Raw genomic sequence first — 25695 nt, forward strand, 5'->3', positions numbered from 1 at the left:
TCAATCTATCATTCAGAAAACAAGCTTGGCAAAGACAATCAAACGAAACTGAAGGAGAAATACAAAGTTCCCAGCAACTGACCAGACGCCGGCTGTCAATCAAACCAATAAATCGATAAGCGATCAACCAATCAATGCGCTTGATTCGACGCACACCTCCAGACGGTGTTAATGTAAATATTACCCTCCGACATTGCGATCTCCACACCGATTATAGGTTATAACACACTAAATAGCCACCACTATATATTCTATATAAAATGACAAGTTTTCACAATGCTGCAATACACACCTAGACCCATTTTAAATTTCTTTAACTTACATTTTCTTGTAGAGCAACATTTATACTGTAAAAATATCCAAAGAAAAGTAGGGGTCATGTTTGATGCAAGAAAAATATTTCTGGTCAAACGGACACACTGTAATTTTTACACTGAAATGACAATCACAATTTAGGGTAGGGGTGTATGAATAAATTTCACATGTTAAATCAGTTTGGAGTCTTTTTTCAACATGCAAATGCTACCAGTATGTCAAGTATAGGCATGCAATATGATTTCAACCAATATATAGCAATGATTTCAAGGAAAAATCCTTCTTACAGCAAAAAAAATGAGAACTATTTGAATCCGCCATTATACGACTACCATTTTTTCATAGGTGCTCAGGCTATTTAGTGTCTGTATGCCTATAAAAATAACTGATAAATTCGCTTTGAAAATGATTATATATACAAGTAAAACTTATTAGAAATGGTAAAAAGGTGTCAGTGGGGACTTTGCAAGTCCGATAGTCGCTTCCCAGAACGCCTAGATTATTCCTTTTCCAAAACCTAAGTAAAGTTTTGAGAAGTATCTTCGCTGGATTAAGACTTGTGGACGTCCTCACAGACAATTGAAAGTGGATAAAATCGACGGAAACTACCACATATTTGTATATACAATGGTATTAATATATCTAGCTTTCACTTAACTTACATTTGACCCGGGCGCCGTGCGATAAATTAGTCTAAATTTGGCATCGTAGGTGGCTACGAGCTACGGTGTATGTGTTCACATTAAATACGGGCATCGTGTCATATTTCCTTTTTTTTTTTTTGCAATTTCAGTGCAGTTTTCTTGCAGTCACCGCAGGCTTCCAACGGAACTCTTACGTGCTGGAGATGACCAGTATATATAACCATCTGAAAAATATTATGCCATATAAAGGCCGCCGCACGGAAATGATGTGACCGCTGTAGGGTGGCCGCGCGATGATTGCTCAATATCCATGCGATTTCATTCGGTACTGCAGCAAGCAGGAACCTTGTGGCAGCTCTACGAGTGCCGTGCGAAGGTCTCAGGTGTCTACAATCTCCGTACGATTTCTTTTAGGCACTTTGTCCACGGAATATCGTGCGTTGGCTGCACGATCAGCGCATGACCTCCTAACGATGCCTGTGCGGATATTGTGCAATGCCACCTACGACATGTCTACGGTCTATGGACTTTCAATTAATTCAAATATGTATAACTTTTCGCTAAACAAAGTCGTAGAGGCTGCGGAGCCCGTACGAAAATCGCACATCCATACCCCCGCCCCCCTCCCCCCAACCCCACTGCCTCCGCAGTCACACAGAAAGGAGGATACGGGCAGTCTACGGGTTCAGCAGACACATCGTAGGCAAAAGCTAAACTAGGCATTGTTGGTTTATTTCTCAGCCATAGCACTTCTTATTGGGCATTTACATAACAAGAAACTGTGAAGAAAAAGTGCCAAAAAGAAGCAAAAATATGAACTAAAAGTGCTACATTATTCGTGCCCAAACTTTTCAGTTGCCTTGATCAACATGTACGTGGAAAGACATCGGTGATGTGAATTCTTTTTAGGTTGAGGGAGAAGGGCTATTTATACCTAAAATGTAAATGTATCATTATCCTTCAATGCACTTTTTCCAGTTTTGCACACGGGGCATAAGTACTGATAGAGTACAAGTCGAGAAAATACTAAGAAAATATCAAACTGAATGATAAACAAATATTTTTATAATAATAAAACACGCATAAACTTGTCAGTGATTTATTAAAGAAGCAACACAAAATTTTCAACAATAAATACCATCAGTAATTGTCGTCGTGTAGCCTTCTTCCGCCTTCTTTTGTCTTCTGAATATACATGCTTTCTCAACTAATTCCGTCCCCGAACGTCGGAAAATCCCAAACCTATCAATGTAAGACTCCTAACAGTACTTTCTCGAAATTGATCTAAATGTTTTAAAGACACATAATAAGACAGAAATTTCTTGCCAATCTCTTCAGAAATATCGCGTAAAGTAGCAGCAGCAGCCATTATCGATCTAAATGTCGGAGGTTTAGTATTTTGTGGTACGACGTGACCTGTAGGCGGAGCCTGGCGTCTGGTCAAATTAGTAGTAACATGAATATTCCAAAGGTGAACAGAACATAGAAATCTGGGATGATGCAAAACATTTCACCAAACGAACGGATTTGCAAATTGCCAAGTGCAAACATTGATAAGCAAAGCTGCTGTACCTATTGTTGAAATGACGGATCACTTTTTAAAAGGAACATCAAAACAAACAAATGATCAGGCGAAAACAAAGCAAGGTAAAATGCACAGATGCCCTGGTGATGATATCGTCAGCATATACAGAACTTAACCAGTTGAGAAAGGAATATTTCAAGCTGACGATGCCTGAACAATATAAGTCTAGACTATGCAGCCAGTCCAACGAGCCATCCACTGAATTCTTGTTCGGGGATGAACTTTCGAAACAAATAAAGGAAATAAATGAAACCAAAACCCTTTCATCCAACATGTCAGCGAGGAAGTCTGGTGCAAATTACACCCAACGTTATACTCCATACAGTCGCCAGACAGAGTACAGCAAAAAAAGGCAAACAGTCAATGCGTAAAAGGCCTTTTTTTTTGACACGAACAGATCCTTATCAATGAAAAAATTAATAAACTTTTAGCCAAAGGAGTAATAGAAGAGACAGACAGTTACGATAATGGATTTGTCTCAAATATATTTATAAGAAAGATAAAAGATGATTCAATTAGATATACTTTAAATTTGAAAAAAATTCAAGATGGAAACACTTAAATCTGCAATAGCCCTAATGAAGCCTAATGTATTTTTTGGAAGCTGTGATTTAAAAGATTCATATTATAGTCTAAAAATAAAACCTACAAGCCGAAAATATTTACAATTCTTCTGGAATGAGAAATGTTACTGATTTACTTGCCTCTGAAACGGCCTTAAAATTGGCCCTCTATACTTTACAAAAATACTGAAATGTGTCTTTACAGAACTCAGAAAAATGGGATATATTAATACTGGATATATCAATGATTCACTTTTGCAAGGAGAAACATCAGAGTGCTTATCAAATATTGAAGATATTGTAAAACTTTTTGATCAGTTAGGCTTAACAGTGCATTTTGGGAAATCGGTTCTCATTCCAACACAGATTATAGAGCTTCTGGGTTTTACATTAAGCTCATTAGAAATGAATGTAAAGCTGACAGAAGATATTTAGGCAAGAAAAATAATCTTATTGTGCATGGAAATTCTGGCTAGCAATATAATGTTCAATTAGGCAATTAGCAATGCTGATAGGAAAATTGGTGGCATGCACATCTGCGGTACCTCTTGCTGCCCTGTATTATAAGAGGTTAGAAATTTTCTGTAATGACAGAAGGTGATTATGATGTAAGAGTGGTTTTATCACAAGACTGTTTAGAAGACATTAATTGCTGGCAAGATAACATTATATCTTGTGTGAAATCTGTATATTCCCCACCACCAGATGTTGTGATGTTTACTGATTCTAGCATGACTGAGTGGGGCGGAGTAATGAATGACTAGTAGACAGGAGGTCATTGGGACGCATATGAGTGTGGGAATCATATCAATTATCTAGAATTGAAAGCAATACTGCTTACATTGCAGTCATTTTGTAAAGATATGAACTCTATGCATATTAAAATTAGGTCAGATAATACTGTTGCGGTAATTTGTTTGAATAAGCAAGGTTCCACAAAATACAAATTGAATGAAATGAACTGTAGGATTTGAGTGTGTGTGTGTGTGTGGGGGGGGGGGGGGGGGGGGGCATTGAAAGAAATTTATGGTTATCTGGTGAACATATCTGTGGAACAGAAAGAAAGTAAGCAGGCTGACAAAGAGAGTCGTAATACAAATATAGACACAGAATGGATGTTAGACCGAGAGGTTTTCCATGACAAAACATTGATATATCGGGTTCCTGAAATTGACTTGTTTGCCACAAGGTTGAATAACCAAGTCAGTTGTTATTATTCATGGCGGGCAGACTCAGATGCTTTAGCTACTGATGCATTTAAACAGTCATGGGAAAACAAACTTAACTATTTATTTCTTTCTTTCAGTGTTATAGCAACAGCACTTCAAAAATTCAGCCAGGGGGAAGCAGAAGCAATTCTAATTGCACCCGTGTGGCCGACTCAGACATGGTTCCCTGTGTTGTTGAAAATGATAATAGACTGTCCGTTACTGCTGCCTGTGAAAACATATCTTTTGAGTCTTCCAGATAAAAAACAGTGCATCCATTGTTAAAGAAACTGCATCTGGCAGTTTTCAGAATATCCTGAAAACTCTACAAAAGCAAGGATTTTCGGATAAGGTTATTGACATGGAAAGAAAAAACAAGACTAGGTTACATTGCAATAAATACTACACGCTCAGCTTTTAAGTTCTTTTTGTACTCAATGTGAAACTAATGTACCAGTTGGACAGCATTATATAATCAAGCGATTTATGAGAGGTGTATTCTTGCTGAGACCAGCTCTCCCTAGGTACAATTTAACTTGGGGTGTAAACAAAGTATTATATCCTTCCTTGAAAGCATATCGTTAGATGCTGATTTGCAACTCTGTTATGTTTACTTTCACGACAAAGAATTCAGTATATTCATTTGATAAATATAAGAAATATAGAATTTTCAAACAACAATGTAAAAATTAGGATAGGTGATTTGTTAAAACATTCACCCCGAGGATATCATACAGATGAAATTTTGTTTCAACGATATACAAATAAGGCTCTCTGAATTGTCGACTTTCTACAAAAATATTTTACAGTTACTCAACGTCTAAGAAAAGAAAAAACTATGTTATTTATTAGTTTTCAAACACATAAAATGGTAACTAAGGATACTATCGCAAGATGGGTTAAAATTACTTTAAGTAATTCTGGTATTCATACGTCAAATTTTAAACCACATAATGTAAGAGCGGCATCGGTATCAAAGGCCAGCAAAATTCGTTTGCCATTAGCAACAATGCAACATTAAGGAGAAGTTCTAAAACAAACCTGTAACTCATGACTACTCCTTTGTGGAAGCTGTCTTATGTAAGAATTCAGTACCATGAACACTAGCAGACTGATATGATCTGACCTTTCAATAAGACAATTTCAGTTTTACTAAGAACGTTACATGCCCAGCCCTTCACCCACCTTTACATATAGCAAATTGTATTACATAAATACCCAGATACTGAGCTAAAAGCTGAATGGGAATCACCACGACACATCTCATGTCACGTCTCGTTGTATAATATTGAATAAACATCTGAAATACGAATTTTTCTTGTTAAAAAAATATCGGCGCCAATTACACTACCCTAGAAAATTTTAACGTAAACAAGTCAGCTATACAGAGTTATGAATATGTTTACTGATTTTATTATGACTTTAACTGTGAGCTTGGTGCTCAGCATTAAGAGGGTAGTGCTAGGACTGGTCAGCCCGGTGTCAGTATAATGTGACTGGGTGGGGTATCATGTCACGTGTCTACGGCGTGATATTGCAGTGAGGCAGCACTATAAAGTTGGGCATTGTGCTCACTGCTACAAGTAGACACCGTCGTTTATATAACTGAAAAATTGTTGAAAAAGACGTTAAATCCGAACACACACACACTTCAATTGTGAATTTCTTTTTATAATACTATATTTAAGAAAGGGTTATGTATTAAGTAATCATACACTTTATAGCTTAGTTATCTATTGTCTGGATACCTGATGGGTAAAGGTACTATTGTATAATTAGTTAATTAATATTAGATACTTTTTACTGGTCAAACACATGCTTTTAGTCCATGCATAAATTGGTGTCTGCAAGAACACAGCATCTAGTCTGTTCATACATAATGTTGGTCAACTTGAAAAGAAATATCAAGTAGGTATTACAATCTTTGATCTTGTAGTCTTGCACATTGGGTAATTAATATGGATCATTAGGAGTATCATTTTAAATAAAGTGTTTTGATTAGATAGGAGAGTTAGGCATGCATGTTAGGAAGGCGGGATTAAAGTTTTGGTGGAAAGTTTGTAAGATTTGGAAAGACAGTTTTTAATAATGTTTAATGAGATTTTGGACTGTTTAGGCTACAAAGGAGAATATAGAAATTAATATAAAATTACAGTTGCAAATTATTATTAAAAAGTAAATGTGGTATCAGAATTTGGATTAAGGAAATTGTAAATCTAGGAGATGGACACTGTATATGAAGGAAATATGTAAAAGAAAATAAATGAAAGAAATTATAGAAACAATAACATGTTGATTGATTGTTATTACGAAAGAAAATGGTCATATTCCCCGTCCGGTTACATAATGGTGGATGAATTCGTTGGTATCGGACAAATTTTGATGGACTAAACGAGTTTAAAAGTAACATCATCATTCATAATGCCTAGAGCTAAAATGGAAGGAATTGCAAAAAAATATGACATTGGAGAGAATGCAAAATTTTATATTCAGAAGTTTGAGGGACTGGCAGCAATAAATCAATGGAATGAGGAGCAGAAGTTCATTCAAATGTGCATGAAAATACCGAGAGAGGGCAAAAACTGGTTTATGAACTTAACAGCAGAGATCAAAAATGATTATAAGAAGTTAAAAAGTGCCTTTTTAAAGAGATTTGGAGGAGTTGCAAACAGAACTATCTTGTATGAAAAGTATGTTAAATTAAACCAGGAAGGCAGAAAGGTTGAGGAGTATGCTGAGGACATAGAGACTTGTGGATGGCAGTTGGAGAAGAGTGAGTCGGAAATTATGGACAAAACGGGCTTAGCGGGCAAGTTAAAACGGTCATGTCATTATGAAGGAACCGAAATCGATAGATGAACTTGTAAGCTTTGCTTAGATGACAGAAACTTTGGAAGGCAGCACGAACATGGGTGAATGTAGTACATGTGCCACACGTTAACCGAGCGCATCAAAACCCAGTCAGGATACCAAATATGAGACACCAGGCTTCAGGCAAGGGACGCTATCACAGATGACAGGAGCGAAGTGGAAGATTAAACCAGTGCAAACATTGCGGTATGTACAATAAAGAATCTTCTGCATGCAATCATAAGAATGCCAGGTGCTGTAAATGTAAGGAGATTGGTCACATTGCTAGAACACATTACATGTTTAGAAGATAGGGACGCGCGCCTGTCCCACAAAACTTTGGGGATGGGCAAAAAGGGGAAAAAGAAAAAAGCAGAAATAATTGGCAAGGCGTATCAGTTAGGTAAAGAGAAGAATGTGATAAACATAAGGTTGGGAACATTTTCTGTTGCTGCTATGGCTGACATCATGCATTACCTATGATATGTTTAAAAGAAGAAAAGAAGTGGGCTATATAAAGAGATCAAAATTGAACCATCAGAAGTAAAACACGCTCAAGCTGTCGATGGTACAAATATGAAGCTTATAGGTAAATTTATCATTCCATTGACCATTAGTAGGTTGACACTGACCCAGACAATTTTATGTGTTTCAAAAATTAAATACGCCTGTCATATTAAGTCGTGACTTTTTTTAAAAGACCATAAAGCATGGGTAGATTTTGGGAATGATATACTGGAAATCCAAGGGGGTCTTGTAATTACACAAATGTTTTCATCCCCTAAAAAGTCTACCTTTGCCCGATTAATAAGCAAAATAAGTATTCTACCTCGATCTGTTATAGTGGCAAAAGTTAAAGTTAAAGGGCAGAACAATGAGGGCTTGTCAATGATTGAACCTATAAGAACATTACCTAGTACAAGTCAGGTTATTGCTTCTAGAGCTATTACAAAGGTAAACAATAGTGCAATTTGTATGCAAATCATGAATCCGACAGATGAGTGGGTACATTTCAATCTGAATGAGCCCGTAGCTAGGATAGCCAGAATTGATAGTAGTTGTATTGTGAGGGAGGTAGATTCTAAGTCTGAGAGCTCTAATGGGGAAGAATGCTTTAAGTCTGATGAAGAGTACATTGAGATAGTGACCCGCCCGCTTAGCTTAATAGGGAGAGCGCCGATCTACGGATCGCGGGGTCGTGAGTTCGATCCTCGGGCGGGCCATATGTTCTCCGTGACGATTTGATAAATAACATTGTGTCTGAAATCATTTGTCCTTTACCTCTGACTCATGTGGGGAAGTTGGCAGTTACTTACAGGTTTGTACTGGTACAGAATCCAGGTACACTGGATAGGTTAACTGCCCGCCGTTACATAACTTAAATACTGATGAAAAACGGCGTTAAACCCAACACAAACAAACATTGAGATCAATAGTTATTGACTTAAATACAAATACATGGCATTTATATAGCGCAAAAATTATAAAATATTCTACTGCGCTTTACAATTACATAACACACATTTAAAACATATAATTCAAAATATGCACAGGATTCTAGAACTTAGATTTAGACATATATAAATACTAATTTATACCACTATTTTAACATGAGTACACTCATTGTTCAAGAAACTGACTAAACATGTGTTTTCAGTTTTAATCTAAAGCTGGCTTCAGACTGAATGTCTTTCAGATAACTAGCTAGTTCCACCATCTGGGTCCAACGATGGCCATAGATCTGTCTGCTAATTTTGTTCGCCGTCTAGGGATTTTAAAGTTAGTGTCACTTTGTGAGCGTAGTCTGTACCGTTGTCGAGTAGGTACAACATTTCCCTCAGATATACTGGAGCTGTACCATTGATGACACGGAAGACTATTACTAGGACTTTGAACATGACTCTAGCCTTAACTGAAAGCCAGTGTAATTCTTTCAGAAGTTCAGCACTTGGTTGTTCATAGGAAGCATTCATGACTACTCTAGCGGCATGATTTTGGACTCGCTGTAGTTTGTTGATTTGGTAGGTTGGAATTTCGATAAATAAACTGTTGCAGAAGTCAATGTGGGAATGAACCAATCCATGCACTAATGATTTTTTTGGATGGGTTTAACGTCGCACCGACACAATTTAGGCCATATGTCGACTTTCCAGCTTTGATGGTGGAGGAAGACCACAGGTGCCCCTCCGTGCATTATTTCATCACGAGCGGGCACCTGGGTAGAACCACCGACCTTCCGTAAGCCAGCTGGATGGCTTCCTCACATGAAGAATTCAACGCCCCGAGTGAGGCTCGAACCCACATCAATGAGGGGCAAGTGATTTGAAGTCAGCGACCTTAACCACTCGGCCACGGAGGCCCCATGCACTAATGATTCAGTTGACTTTTGTGTGAGATGTTTCCGTATAGCTCTAAGGTTTCGTAACCGCACATTAGCTATCTGACACTTTTTCTGGATGTGATGGTCAAAGTTGAGTGTATTTGTCATGGTTACACCCAGGTCTCTGACATAATCGACGCATTTTACTCACACCCACTCACGTTCACACTTGTGATGTTTAATTTCGCTAACTGTTGTCTGGTTCCATACATAATTATTTCAGTTTTAGACTGATTCATTTTCAGTTTTAAGGTTGTCATCCATTTTATGATTTCACTGAGACAACTGTCAAGTTGTTAAAGAACAGTTGTCTCATTTTGAGAATTTCCAGCTTGAATTTTTAGCGCAATTTTGTGGTCATCCGCGTATCCATAGCGATCGGCTGGATATTTCTGCACCACTCGGCTGAGAGCCGATATATACAGGGTAAAGATCACCGGTCCGGCACAAGAACCCTGCGGGACACCAAACCTCAGTGGCTCCGTGTCAGATGCCGACTGTTTGACTAAGACTTTCATTGTTCTGTTCGTGAGATAAGATTCAATCCATTTCAAGGGGGTGTTAAATTCATCTTGAAGGATTTGAATCAGTATCGGAATATCGATGGTATCGAACGCTGTACTCAAGATGATCATGGCCACGATTGTTATTTGTTTTTTTTTCTATGGTTTCCAAAAGATCATTATACATTTTGACCATTGCTGTTTCAACCCCGTGATATTTTCTATAGGCAGTTTGGTAAGCTGGGAGGAGATTGTTAGTTCAATAGGCTTATTGGTTTGGTTTAGTGCAGCTTTTTCAAGAATTTGGAGAGGATTATTAAATTTGACACCGGGCGATAGTATTGCAGTTCAAGTGGGAGACCTTTCTTCTTCAACAAAGGTTTTATCACAGCATTTTTCCACTCCTCAGGGAACACACCAGATAGCAGTGATCGATTTACAATTTCTGTCACAACGGGAACAAGTTGTGAAAAATGCTCCTTTAATTTTTTAGTTGGAATCACATCAAGGTCACATGTTGTAGATTTTGATGCATATAAAAGTTTCAAAATATCATTTTCGGAAACTGGTGTGAACGCAGTAAATGTATTCATAATCACAGGTGGATTCGAGTAGTAAGAATTACCATTGCCGGGAGTTTCAATTGGTATATTGTCAAGCGTATGTTCTCCGTGACTATTTGATAAACGAAATTTTCTCTGAAATCATTAGTCCTCCACCTCTGATTCATGTGGGAAAGTTGGCAGTTACTTGCGGAGAACAGGTTTGTACTGGTACAGAATCCAGGAACACTGGTTAGGTTAACTGCCTGCCGTTACATGACTGAAGTACTGTTGAAAAACGGCGTTAAACCCAAAACAAACAAACAAACAAACAAGATCATTTCTCAACTTGATTATTTTATCGGCAAAGTATCGTATGAAGTCATTTGCCAAAGATACTGCACTTCTGTGTAATGGGAGCGGATGGTCCTTCGACCTTCCCAGTAAATGTGATGTAACAGCATATAGCTTTTTGATGTTTCCTTCTGCTTCTCCAATCTTGTTCTGGTAGTACTCATCCTTGGCCCGAGAAAGTTCAGCACTATATATGTTTCTTACACCATTATATACTTTCTTTGACAGGTCAGATTTGTCATTCATAAAGATCTTCTCTGTTGATCGTTTGTACTGTTTCAGCTATCTTAGATATCCTGAGTACCAAGGAACTGTCGGTCTACAGAGAATAGTTCTTTCCTTTAGAGGGGTATGTTTCTGAACAATGTCTGACGTGATTCTTGTGAAATCAAACACAAGATCATTGACATTGGACGAGTTCACTACAATGTTGTTTAACTGTCCGAATTCTGCTTGTAATATGTCACTGGATACAGATTTCTAATTGCGAGATTTGACTTCTTTCCTGATCAAGGGAGGACGACACTGTTCAATATTACAACTAACAAAGCAGTGGTCAGAGATGTGATAGTCTGACAAAGGTTCTGAGACATTCACACGTTTGTCTTCTAGCTTTGTGATCATCAGGTCAAGAATATGACCACCAGAATGAGTTGGAGCATTGACATATTGAACCAGTCCAAAAGATTTCAAACACTGCTGGAATTGTTTGGGTGTAGCAATCTGACTTATTATCCATCTGGATGTTAAAGTCACCTAACAGCACTAGAGACTCGGATCTGGTCGTTATTTGTTCAAGAAACTCAGTGAATTCTGTCATGAACATAGCCTGAGTCAATGGGTGTCTCTCCGAATACGGCGGTCTATATATTCCAAAGATGTAGAGGATGAATGATTGACTACATACTTTCCATTCAGCACATTCAAAGGACTGAAAGGTTTTTGCTGGGCATGTTGACACTTATATTGTTGATATTGTTTCTGTATAATAGGGCAAGTCCTCCACCTTTACGGTCGGGTCTCAGGACATCATCAAAACAGTAACAATCCTGAGACAATTCTCCCCTGACAACGACATCACCGTCCGGCTGTAGCCAAGTTTCAGTGATCACACAGAGGTCTATACCCTCCTCCAATATGTGCTGGAGAAGGTCAGCAGACTTTCCCCGCACAGACCTTATGTTCACTGTTGAAAGTTTCAATTGTTTCTTTCTGTGGGCATTTAATAAGAATGAATGATCTAGTTTGATTTGGGTCAAATTTGAATGTTTCATTTGTTTCTTTCTGTGTGCGTTTAATATGAATGTATGATCTAGTTTAATTTGGGTCAAATTTGTCAAGTGAACATCAGCTTTATACTTTATCCTCGGGCGACCAGCCCGTTTACCTCTGTGTTTCAAAAGATTATACTTTTTCAGAATAGCTAATGTTTCTTCATTCTTCACTTGAATAATGCCGACGAGGAACAACAGTTAAATTAATCGTGTTCCAGGGTAAAAATAAAGATGTGTTTGCTGTTGACACTTCAGAGTTAGGCCATACTCAGTATTTTCCCCATAGGATTGAAACTGGTGATGCCCCTCCAGTCCGTAGATGTCCATATAGAGTTACACCAGAACAGAGGCGTGAAATTGAACGTCAGACTGAAGATTTAGATTTACAGGTGTAAATAATAAAGTTACACATCCTGTCAACTTTCCTATTACACATTTTAAGGATGTTGTTGATTCATTAGGTCAATCAAAATCTAGTCTGTATTCCGTGTTAGACAAGGCACAATGGTTCTTTCAGATTTCTCTATATCCAGAAATGAAAGATAGAACTAGATCCAGAAATGAAAGATGGTTCTGGGACGATCTATGTATGAAAAGAATTGGAATCACTGCCTTACCCTTGCATGATCATAATAGGGTCTTAACACTTGGTTTTGCTGTATCTCTGTGATTCCAGCAGGTATGCAAATTTTGATTCCATACCTCATGTTTTTATTTCGATGTAAATGAGATGTGAAACCAAAATTTGTAGTCCTGTTTGACGTCATATAACCTATATTGTGTTGGTGCGCCGTAAAACCCAAATAAATAAATAAATAAGAACAGGGTTTGTTACGCATCAAGGGACTTTAACAGGTTACCCTTTGGATTGATGAAAAGTAGTGCAGCTTTCAGTATGGTCATGAATGAGGTCTTACTCGGTATAAATTACAAGTATGCCTTAGTGTACATAGATGACTGTTTAATTTTCTCAAACAATTTTGAGGAACATTTAGGTCACTTGTCTGCAGTGTTTGATAGGTTTTGTAAGGCTAGTTTATGCTTGAAGCCGAGTAAGTGTACTTTTGCGGCTCAGGAGGTTAACTTCTTGGTACACATTTTTAATTCACAAGGGTAGACCCAGAAAAAGTATCTGCAGTCACAGACTATCCCTGTCCTAAAACTCAAGCAGAGGTTCGTTCATTTCATTTGTCGCTTTGGACAATTATTATCGCCGTTTCGTCAAAGAGTATGCTAAAATTGCTAGACCTCTGAATGACTTGTTGCGTAAAGATTCTGTATTTAAATGAACCGAGTCATGTCAACTGACTTTTGATACACTGAAGCAAAAACTGACTGTAGCACCAATTTTGGCATTTCCAGACTTCAACTTTAAGAACACTGAGAGACAATAGGACAAGTGGTAGGTTAGGTAGGTGGGCTGTGTTTTTACAAAGATATCAGTACGAAGTTGTGAATAAAGCAAATAAACTTCATTCTAATGCTGATTCACTATCAAGAAGGAAGTAAAGTAATGATTTGACCGCCCCTTCTGATAACAATGATACAGATGATTTGCCCATTGATCCTCAGATATGTTTTATTCAACCCGAAACATCAGTTGTAATAGAATACTCATTTGAATACACAGAGACCGATATTCCTGTAGTGAACTCGTTATTAACTAGTTGTGAAAATGATAATATGTCTGAGATGATATGTGCTATGGAAGTTTATGGTAAGTTGGACGCTGCTAAACACTTTGTTGAAATAAGTAGCTTAACGCCTGAAAACCCTAGGAAGGTACAGTTGTCTGATAAAGAACTGACTCCTATTTTTGAGTATAAAGAAAAGGGAAAGGTACCTGAAGATAGGAACGAAGCAAATAGACTAGTGGCTGAGGCGCAGTTCTATGAGCTTGATGAGGGTAACCTGCAGCACTTGTATCATCCTAGGTCAAAAGGTCACAAATGGACTGACATTAAGAAACAGCAGTTCCACATCAATTTAGGGATGCAGTCAATAAGTCTCGTCATGATGCATTAAGTGGAGGTCACTATGGTACTGAAAAGACATATGAGGCAACAAGAATCAAGTTCTTTTGGCCGTCCATGTACAAGGACATTACACTTTATTGTCAGTCATGTGAACCATGTCAAGAAACAAAATGTTACGTACATTACAAGGCATTACTTCAGCCTTTACCAATAATCAAGAATTCACATAGACATTTTGGGCTCTCTTTACAAAACAGATGACGGTTATCGTTTTATATTGCTTGTGGTAGATTCATTTTCGAAATATTGTGAAGCCTTACCATTAGTTACTATGGAAGCGAGAGAGATAGCGTGGAGGTTATACGATGAGATTATTTGTAGGTATGGTTATCCTGTTTCTACACTGACTGACAGAGGTGCCAATTTCATGTCAAAATTGATAAAAGAGCTGTGTCACATTTTCAAAATCAGTAAGATTAACACAAGCAGCTATCACCCTGCCACCAATGCTTTAGCAGAACGCATGAACAGTGTTATATTGCAAAGGTAACGAATCTTCTGTAACAAGAAACAGACCAATTGGGCACAGTTGTTACCAAGTATCATGCTCAGTTATCGTGTTAGTCCAAATGACTCTACAGGTTACTCACCATACTATGTTATGTTTGGTCGTGAATGTAGGTTACCACTTGACACAGCATTAATTCCCACAGCAACTGCAGGAACTAGTCAAGATGAACATTTAAGACACATTACAGAGAACCAAACTGTATGCAGGGAGCTAGTCAGAGAGAATACTGAAAAGGCTCAGAAGAAGTACAAGAAAAACTTTGACAAAAGTGCAAAGACGCAAAATTATCAAGTCAGAGATAATGTATGGTTATACAATCCTAGAACTGAACCAGGTTTGTGCCTTAAACTGACAAAAAAGGTCGATAGGTCCATTCTATGTATCTGAGAAACTAGGTCAAGTTAACTGCAGGCTCCGAGATTTAAAAACTCATAAGGCCGTTAAAAATGTTGTGCATACTAACAGATTAAAACCATATTTTTATCCTAGTTTGAGACCCACAAACACTCCCATAGAATAACAGGGCAATAATGTCATTGAGTTACAGTTTGAGAATGATGAACAGACTGTTGAACAAAATGAAGTTCAGGATAATGGTGCTGAAGAATTGGATTTTGAAAAAGTATTACAAGCAGCGAATTATAAGGGTCGCGTAGTGTATAATGTGAGATATAGGAACGAGCTAAGTAAAAGTAGGACATTATGGGTTGTTGGTGATGACTTGCCAGAAGATGTGAGAAAAGATTTCACATTAAATAAACCTTTTCAGGAAAAGTCCGAAAGCGTCCACAGTTATAAAGAAAACCTTTCACCTACAAAACATATGCATAGACAGACCCGAAAAAAATGTAAGAATGACCAGAAATATTTAGCAACACATATAAATAGTATTATCATACAGAGATATGGGAATGTGGAATTATGTTGTATTAGTCTACGACTGCAATAACCTGAAATGTGGTATTAAATAGTTAAGTTGGAATTACTGTAAAATCTGGTAAATAAGCGCATATCAAAAGTAAGCGCATACGGCCTTACCGTTATTCCGTATGGGATAATAAGCGCATGTCATGCCCTTACCGTAATTTTGTCTCGATAGTATAGGCGCATATCCGATTACTGGTAAACAAACAACAGAATGCAGCAAAAAGACGTAATTAACGGTATTATACCGTAGTAATTGTTTTTCATGAATAGAAAATGCTTGAATACCAGTAATGCTGTTTCCGTTGTCATTACAGTTTGTCATTCTTGTGTAAATCTGTGAAAACAAAATAGATATAATGCCTCTTAAACGCAAATCCTATTCTAGTGAAAAGAAATTAGAATAGGATTGTTAGGAGCATAACTTGAACACTAAAACTTTAATAAGAATGGTGAAATCGGAGTCCAAGATACCGAGAGATTGAACATTATTTGCAATATGATCATTATGCTTTCATTATGTAAACATATTGTATGCAATAAAAGGAAGTAGTTCATTGCGCATGTCCGTGTCCATGTTTTACTTTCGTTTTCTCAAGCGCGGTAAGCACTGTCAATTTTCCAAATAAATAAAAAAAAAGGCGCACACGGCTTGTCTATAAGCGCATATCAAATATAAGCGCATACTTTTGGCTTAAGTATAAGCGCATATCAAATATAGGTTCTTATTCTCTATCTATTTTATTTATCCAATCGTGAACGTTTATTTGCAACACGTGACCGTACAATATATTACCGTATTGGACGCACGTGCGTACAAAAATCCAGTATTTTTTCCGTTTTGGACAGTTCAACAGTCCCATGTTAAACATACGATAAGGGGGCAAGGGACAGTTAATTTGAAAATTCCACAAATCTGCGCTGATACCAGTGCGAAAAAAATCATGAAAAATCCAATTTTGATAAATTCAAGGCAAATGTTGAGCGAATGTATTGCATAGACTTAGCACTTCATTGTGTGACATTTTCAGCCTGCCGATTCTGTTGCTTCTGTGATAAAAACGAGTAAAACGCAGGTTTCAGGACACTAAATTTTGAGGCAAAAATGGCCCAAAATGCACACCTTGCGCGACCTGTACCGTATTATCTGCAAATCACTGGCCTAAAACACATGCATATTTTTAAAGCATGTGGCCAGATGAAAATAATGGTGGGAAGAAAATGTCCCATAACCTTTTACTTTTTCCGCTATTTTGAGCTGAATCTGGATGGATGAATGACCGTTTCCATTTCGTCTGAATTCCGTTACCTCAGGTAAGACTTTAGACCCGGCCGTCTACACGGAGCTAGGAAAATCGATTCAAGTACATATTTACTTTACACAATAACTACTCGTACGTAGGAATCCTCAGTTCTATAAACATCATAAATAACCAGTTGAATATAAATGCCTTTAAAGTGCATGTCTATTTTATTTCAAAAACGTGCCCGGGCCAAATGCGAAATTGGCCCCTGCCACTTAAAGCCCGAAACGCGTGAAAATGTTCTGAATGTAAATCGGGTGAAGTAGGCGCTCTATGTAAAGAGTTCGATTGTGCGTCTTGAAAATACAGGAAAAGGCAGAAATACAATATTTAATTCAAACTAAAATAAAATAGATATAGAATAAAAAGGTTATTTAACATTGTTCTGTACAATACGAGCGGCTTATATGGTTTTCTCAGCTGGGTACTCGTCCAAATATATCTCCGTATTGTACAGAACAATGTTAAATAACCTAATAATAAAAGTGCCACTAAAATTATTATAAGCGTATACGCTTATTTACCAGTTTTTACAGTATTTATAGAAATGTAATTGTACTAATGCCATTCTAAATTAAGTAATTGTGACAATTAGTAATTTTGAAAGGGGGTGGGAAAAGGTAAGTACTTCTATTTACAATTACATATAACGCCCACCTTATTTTCAACTTTACTGTGCGAGTTATGAGTTTATTGATACTGAACTTCTGGTTCGGTTATGTAAAAGGTGATCGATCACAAAAGGGTAGTGCATGAAGAAGGTTATTCATGTGCCATAGTAGAACATGATATTATAAGTTACTGTCAAGCAGTAAAATATTATCGTATATTAGTTCTAAAAATGGGTAGAAACTTTGTAGATTTATCCTTGGGTTTAGTTATGGGCTAAATATTTTGAAAGAAGAGAGGAATTTAAAGTTGTAAACTACCAATCTCCATGATGCAATGTTCTTGCTATTACAGACAAATAATGTCAATATTATGTGCATGTAGACAGTATTTTACTATTTTGTTGCTGTCATTCTTAAGATTGCACATAGAAATCTGATTATACTCGCAAAGTAGAGAAAAGTGCATATAAAACAGTGTTGTAGATATATAAAACTGTTTTAAAAATACAAAAATGTGCAAAATAATTAGATAAATGGGACAATTAATGAAGAGAAATACATACAAAAGCTCAGACTTTGCACAGAAAGTGATGTAAGAGACACAGGTGCAATAAACTGTAATGAACAGTGAAACCTATATGACTTGAAATTCATAACATTAATTATGAATTTACATTATTGAATATGTTTGAATATGTTTATTAAATGTTGATTATTGTTTTGGTATTTAGTATGTGTCCACCTCGATTACTTAATGCATCTCATTAATATTGTAGAAAATGAATAGTTATCATGTAATTATGTATGTAAACAGGTGAATTTTAGAGGGAATGAGAGTATGTAACAGAGTTTTGAATATGTTTATTGATTTTAATATGATTTTAATTGTGAATTTCTTTTTATAATACTATATTTAAGAAAGGGTTATATATTAAGTAATCATACACTTTATAGCTCAGTTATCTATGGTCTGAATACCTGATGGGTAAAGGTACTATTTTACAATTAGTTAATTAATATTAGATACTTCTAACTGGTCAAACACATGATTTTAGTCCATGCATAAATAGATGTCTGCAAGAACACAGCATCCAGTCTGTTCATACATAATGTTGGTCAACTTGAAAAGAATATCAAGTAGGTGTTACAATCTTTGATCTTGTAGTCTTGCACATCGGGTAATTAATATAGCTCATTAGGAGTATCATTTTAAATAAAGTGTTTTGATTGGATAGGAGAGTTAGGCATGCATGTTAGGAAGGCGGGATTAAGGTTTTGGTGGAAAATTTGTAAGATTTGGAAAGACAGTTTTTAATAAGGTTTCGGACTGTTAATGCTAATAAGGAGAATATAGAAATTAATATAAAATAACAGTTGCAAATTATTATTAGAAAGTAAATGTGGTGTCAGAATTTGGATTAAGGAAATTGTAAGTCTATGAGATGGACACTGTAGATCTATAGAAATAAATATATGAAGGAAATAAGTAAAATAAAAGAAAGAAATTATAAAAACAATAACATGTTGATTGATTATTATTACGAAAGAAAATTGTCATATTCCCCTTCCGGTTACACATACGTTAATATGCGTGTTCTTGTTATTTAGTGAATACATAAATCCACAATATAAACTTTAAAAAAAAGAAATCGGTTACTTATTTGAATTGTTACGCCTAGGTAAACAAATGTAGGAAAATATACATTTCTACTAAAAAATCGCAAATGGCGGCTTACAACATATTACGCACGATCGTTATTAGTATTTTCAAATTTCTTATACCTCATTCATTTTACTCTCTATTTAGATCTACTATCATTTCATTTAATGGAAGTTGATTTATAAAGCCATTGCGAACGAAATAATAATATGGCTTTTTGTTATTTCACCACTTGCCTAAATCTGCAGCTTGCAGTTTAATATTTTCAAGACAATAACGCGTAGACACATCCCTTGATCATATATCGAAAATACGACACTCGCAATTTCTAAACACTAAGTAAAAAGGATGGTCTTACCAGCGTATGTTGCAGCAGAAGACGCCGTTGTACCGTATATATTCTGGATATATTTAGGCAGGAACGTTGCCATAGAGATGGTTACTAGGCCCATGAATGCACCAGCAAACGCAACGCACAAGAAGGCTGGATTCCTGAGCAGGCGACAAAGTAATATTGGAAATTGGCGAATAGAATGTGTACCGTCAAGTCTCTTGCTTTCACCATCATTATGTGTCTCCGATACCCTGGTTTCTCTCACGTTTTTTGCGGCTGCTCAAAAAAGTAAAACGTTTAAGGTGAAATGCGCCTTATTTGAAGTTGTTAGGTTCCGTTTCGAAATTTTGTTTAATATAAAATTCAGCATATTCCTCATAGAATGCGTATTTTACTTTTTTGATATTTCTGTAACTTTTTTTTCTCTACAAACCTTCAAACACGACTATTGACGTCCATTTTTGATGAACCATAATTTCACGTCCGTCAGACTGTTTTCTAAAATCGTTCTGTTCAGTCAACAAGTATCGATTTGCTTGTTTCTCATCATATTTTCGTTTAAAAATGTCTTTGAAATGGTGTATAATTTGTGGAGATCATTTTAACGTTGAAGCCGATATCAAAGTTAAAGTGACGTCAGAGCGACAAATATGACGTTTAGTTATGAATAAAAAGTTTGCGTTAATCTTGTCTCATGTAAAACCCAAACGATAGACTTTGACAAAAAACTAACATGATCATAAAAACTTTATTTTCTGTCGCTTGAAGGGAAAAAATTGTGGGGTCACCGAATTCATTTTCGCGTAAATATTACGTTACGCTACCCCTATCCCCAAATAACAACATAGCTTAGTTTGGCTGTCTTTCCGATATATCTCTTTTCAAATCTTAGTATTTTACATTCTCATTCATCAGTTATTCACTACAGGCGTGAAACGAATCATGGAACGTGAGAAAGAGAGTTTTCCTTTCAAAAGAAGTCCTTATAACTGTAAAATTGGCGACTTCATTGAGAATGTATTACATACGCCAATACGACAACTTTGCTTAAAATACTGATCATGTTAATTTTGAAAGTCGCTTTAAATATACTTTCTATATGATAAAGGTTATGTTTTTCAAATACATGCATTTCTTATTCAAAGTACCAATTAACACGTTTACCGTTGTAAAACACTGCTAACATGAAGAACATTTGCATATGCAATTGTGTTTTCACACTTGAAACACAAACAGAAAGTATCATTATTGTACAATATCATTGATCAATATTATACAACAGATTCAAATATTCTAAAGGTTGTGATTTCAGACGTATGGCCCTTGATTCAACCGCCCCTCCAAGGGAGTAAAGGTTGTTTGTATCTTGTTTTTCTTAATATTATCCCTAAACCTCCCTAAGTATGCACACATGCACGCACGCACGCACATTCCAAGGTCTTACATTTTTACTATTTCGTTCCTTACTTCACCACCCTAGTAACGTCTGACCATAAGATAAGTTGCCATGGGCTTGCCCGGTTAATTACCCGCTCCACGCATACGTTCGCGTAATTTGATGGCGGAATTTGGTTTTTACGGGTCAGAGTTAATTTTTCATTATTTTGAAATTTTATACCACAGACGCTATTGGAAATAACAAGTTCAGTATTCATGATATAAGAGAGGTTCCGTTGAGTTACAGCAAGTGTCAGTCACAACCGCTGCATTCTTCCTTTCTTTTTTTTTACCCCATTCAGTAGGAGCGCAGATCTATGGATCGCGATTTCGGTCCCCGGGTAGGGCATGACGATTTGATAGAAGGCACGTATCCGAAATCATTCGTCCTCCACCTCCGATTTATAGACATTGTCGGTTTATGTGAAGTCTGACTGTGAACATCGAATACGGACTGTCTAGGGAGCGTTTCAAAACACATTTAGTCATTTATTGGTTTGTTTTGGCAAGCGCCGATTTTTACAGTATTTCTGTTATGTAACGGTAGTTGGCCTGACCAGTGTTCCTGGATAGTTTACCGGTACAAGTTAACCTGTTCTCAGCAAGTAATGGTTGCTGTTTTGTTCATGGAAAATGTTAAAATGTAAAGAGCAAACTATTTTAAGTTGCTGTAACAGAGTGACAAGTCACACCCATTAACTGTGCATACTGAAATTAGACTGATCGGAGACCATGTAATTACAGTTTGGTTATCATCTAAGTTCACTTTAAGCTAGTGTAGAGATTTTTAAACTATCAAAAGGTGTATCCCCAGTGGATGAAACTGGTAGAAGCCGTGCAGTTTCAGTGACTACAATTATGTGCTTAGAGTGCGCAATCCTAAACAAATTATCCTCTTTTTTACATTATTTTCTCGATAGTCTCTTATACATTAAAGTGCTCATCAATCTATAATCATGCTTAAGAGATATTTTAAAAACGATTTTTCTCCCTTGCTGATAAAATAAAACGGGGATGTTAATGTTAACTTACATAAAAGAAACATATATTGCAGGGGCGTAGCCAGAGGGGGGAAGGGAGGGGTGCGACGGGTGCGATCGCACTCCTCCCTTTTCGGCAAAGCTTCCATTTTTCATTATATAAAAATACCCTTCAGTGTCCATTCTCTTTCTTTTCGGCTCGCTACGCTCGCCAACTTGCCTATATTTACTATTATTGGCGATGTAACCTTTATATATAGTCTTTATATTAAAGAATGTGATTTTTATAAAAGCCAGAGCATTACTTTTATGCGAAACTGATTATGCATAACTATTTACCTTTTCACAATAGCGGAATGAAATGTATAAAAGGGACAGTTTACATCTAAATTGATTTTCAAAAAAAAAATGATGTAAAATAAATAATGTAAACTTTGTAACTGAATACTATGAAATTTATTAACGGTGTTATGTGAAAATTTTAACGGTGTTATGTGAACTTTAGTGTAAAAATCAAGGATCATATATCAGTGAAAAATTGTTTAGCGGCAGGACCCTTGCCTAGGTTGCTACTCATTCTATTTAGAAATGATTTTAAGAGTAATAACTCCGCAACAATATTTCGAGCGGACGTGCCGATGATACGCTCCACAAGGTTTTATACCAAGCGCTTCCTACTATCATTGAAATCTTGACTAAAATTTTGAAATGAAGCGTTGACAAATATATCTAGCAGGGCTTTTTCCCCCTATAAATCTACCTCCAGTATAAAGGTAATCCCAAAGCAAAGAAAAACGATGTCCCTTTTCTGAATATAACATTCCCAAATTAGTGTTACCTTTTAGGAATTTTGCCGGTTTAAAATAGTTTTGCTAATTTGTATGTATATTTTGGTCATTAAAACAACAGTTATACTGTTAAACAATTACTGAAATGCAGTCCATTAATATTTTACATTAAAATATCTTTACATAGATTTTGTTTATTTGCAAATTTTCTCAAATAAAACAATTTTCAAGAGCATTTTTCTAATTTCACTGGTGTTGATGGCGTTCCCAAAATGATGAAAAAGGACCTGTCGAAATAATTTCTGTCTCTAATAATTAATTCGTCAAATCATTCAACGTACAAGCCATAACTTATGAACAATATAGACCTGCAACTATCATACCTAAGACGTTCCAGTAAAATCAAACAAACAGTATACTAGGAGAAGTAGTCAGAACATTTTTTTTCAGTAAAATGAATAATGGACATAACTCCGGAAAAATATTTCGAGCAGTATGTACCAACAATATGCACATCTTATTTCAATAAATCTCTTAGGCTTCAATGAAAGTTGGAGATGCATTACAGAAAAAAAAATATCTTCACAGACTTTATGTATGATAATCAAAGGGCCATTACTCAGTACAATACCATTTAAATATGAACCTCGTGATACATGCTCAGCTAGAATTTGTACGGATCATTCCTATGAAATTGTTTTCAAATTCTGCTAATTATAAAGAAGTTCGGACAAATTTCATTCAAAAACTACTTTTAAGGGACCCTAACTGCACAAAAAAAATCAGAGGATACGCACAACAAGGCTTCATAATATTATTTCTGTGAAGTTCCGTTTAAATCCAAGCAGAGGATTTTGAGAAGCTAGATCAGGCTATATGAAGAAGGACAGACGGACGTACTAGTGCTGCAAATCTACAGAGGTTTAGAGCACCGAACTGGTCTACGTGTTGCAACAGAAAGTTTTATATATCAAAATGTTTGTCAGGGTCTCTAGTTTCAGGAACTGCTATCCATTTGGTTTGGCCTGGACGCAAAAGTTGAGAAATCCAAGATGGCCGCCAAGATGGCCGCCAAACACAAATATTTATTGAATATTCATATTCACTAATTTCCCTTCCCACTATTGAGTTTCAAGTTATTTACATCATCTTAAAAGTTAGAAATAATGTTACTCATGGGATATAAGTGTACGTTGTTACTATTTTGTCGTTTTTTATTACTTTTGTCACCTAAGATATGCTAAATTAAGCTTAAAAATAAGGGTTGGGGTAAACAATTTCATTTTTGTTTTAAAACAGAACACACAAACATATGTTATTTTCATTTGAAATTAATGAACAGTGTATAGACACTTATGTAAAGGCCATACTTTTGACAATTAGTGGGTTTTATGATGCAATAGTGTATATAAATAGTAAGTGGGGAAATTTAAACTCCTTTCAACTGATGCTCATGTTGCTATTTTACCTATACTGTTTGGTGACTCTTACAATATTACACATGGATTTACAACTTTAATAACAGTAAGGTATATGTTGCGATAAATCACATAATTTGTAGGCCATGGCTAAACAAGGATTATCCCATATTGTGACTAACAATAGACGAATACTTAATGTAAGTTTGATAAAAACACCGAATGTCACTAATACGGCAATATAGGTGTTTCATAGCATAGCCTCGTTGAATATCATCGAAATATCCATTCCATTTAACAAGAATATAGACATTCAATTCTTGCAACTTGTACACTACTGTAAAATATTATCAAGTCATCTACATTGTGCAAATCAATACATACGTTACTGGCACCACTTGATAGATTGTGTGTTTAAAGGTCTCTGGTTTTCTAATTGTCCAGTGTATATTGTAATAATGTAGCATATGTTTAAGCAGTTGTCAACAGGAGTTAGTAGACATTTAATGATTAGCACTTTAATGCACTTTTTACATATCTTAGCATATGTTAAATGCTTTACCCCAGTTTATTGATACATTCGTAACTATCAATAATTATAGGACATAGCGATGAAAAAAAATGTCGATATATTTTTTGACTATCTGTGTTACTGCGAAAGAAAAAAGTAACATTACAGAGTTACGTGTTATATATACTGAACTGCTTTTGATCTTTACTCTATGGTTAGAAATGGGTTGATACATATGTTTCAAATTAAATCTAAAAGTAACAAAAAAGCAATAATTGTCTAGGAAACTGCTTGTTCTGGAAGGAAATGTAAAACACTTTCATAAACAGGATATTTATTTTACAAACAAGAGGCAATCTGTTTGTAGTTCAGATTATCAGAGAGATGCTTACGTGACTTATATAAACGATGCCATAAACATTAGAACTAGTTTAATATCCTCCTCCTTGTTTAGATTTTCATTGTCTTGAGTTGTTTTTGGAGGTCATTATATTAAAAAAATCTAACTTGATAATCTCGAATTTGATTAGATTTGATGGGAACCTTCTTACTGATAATAGATATAGTGGATATTATTTTCCCAATGGCTCTATTTGTTGCAAGCATTCTTTTGTCTGATGTTCTTTCCTTTTAAATATATGTACAAGCAATCTTGAATACATGTCCATATGTTTCACGAAGTGCAAGGATACATACGTTATAACCGGTAACGTATGTACTGATGTTTTCTAATGCCTGCAAATTATTACTGATTTGCTTTTTTGTATACCACTGTTATTCTTTAACGGGTTATACCAATTGTGTAGAAACATACAAATTGTATAGAAACACTAGATGAAATGCACTGTATGAATATAGAAGTATAACAAAATTTCCTCATGAATATCTGGCCACCACTTTTAGTTTAAATATACCAACATATTCTTCATTTCGTCCTTGATTGTTGGCAAAATGTTTCTAATG

At 36.0% G+C, this 25695-nt stretch overlaps 1 protein-coding gene across 2 annotated transcripts in view; it reads right to left on the reverse strand.

Moving 5' to 3' along the window:
• Positions 1 to 25695, reverse strand: part of LOC123524464 (solute carrier organic anion transporter family member 4C1-like) — a 112844-nt gene that overhangs the window by 30135 nt on the left and 57014 nt on the right. For both annotated transcript variants that reach the window (XM_045302674.2, XM_045302673.2), the window contains exon 7: positions 19623 to 19874. In XM_045302674.2, the coding sequence (XP_045158609.2) occupies positions 19623 to 19874 (252 nt within the window). The remainder of the gene's footprint in view (positions 1 to 19622; positions 19875 to 25695) is intronic.

This window comes from Mercenaria mercenaria, chromosome 3 (genome assembly GCF_021730395.1).
Source record: "Mercenaria mercenaria strain notata chromosome 3, MADL_Memer_1, whole genome shotgun sequence".
Classification (NCBI taxonomy): Eukaryota; Metazoa; Mollusca; class Bivalvia; order Venerida; family Veneridae; genus Mercenaria; species Mercenaria mercenaria.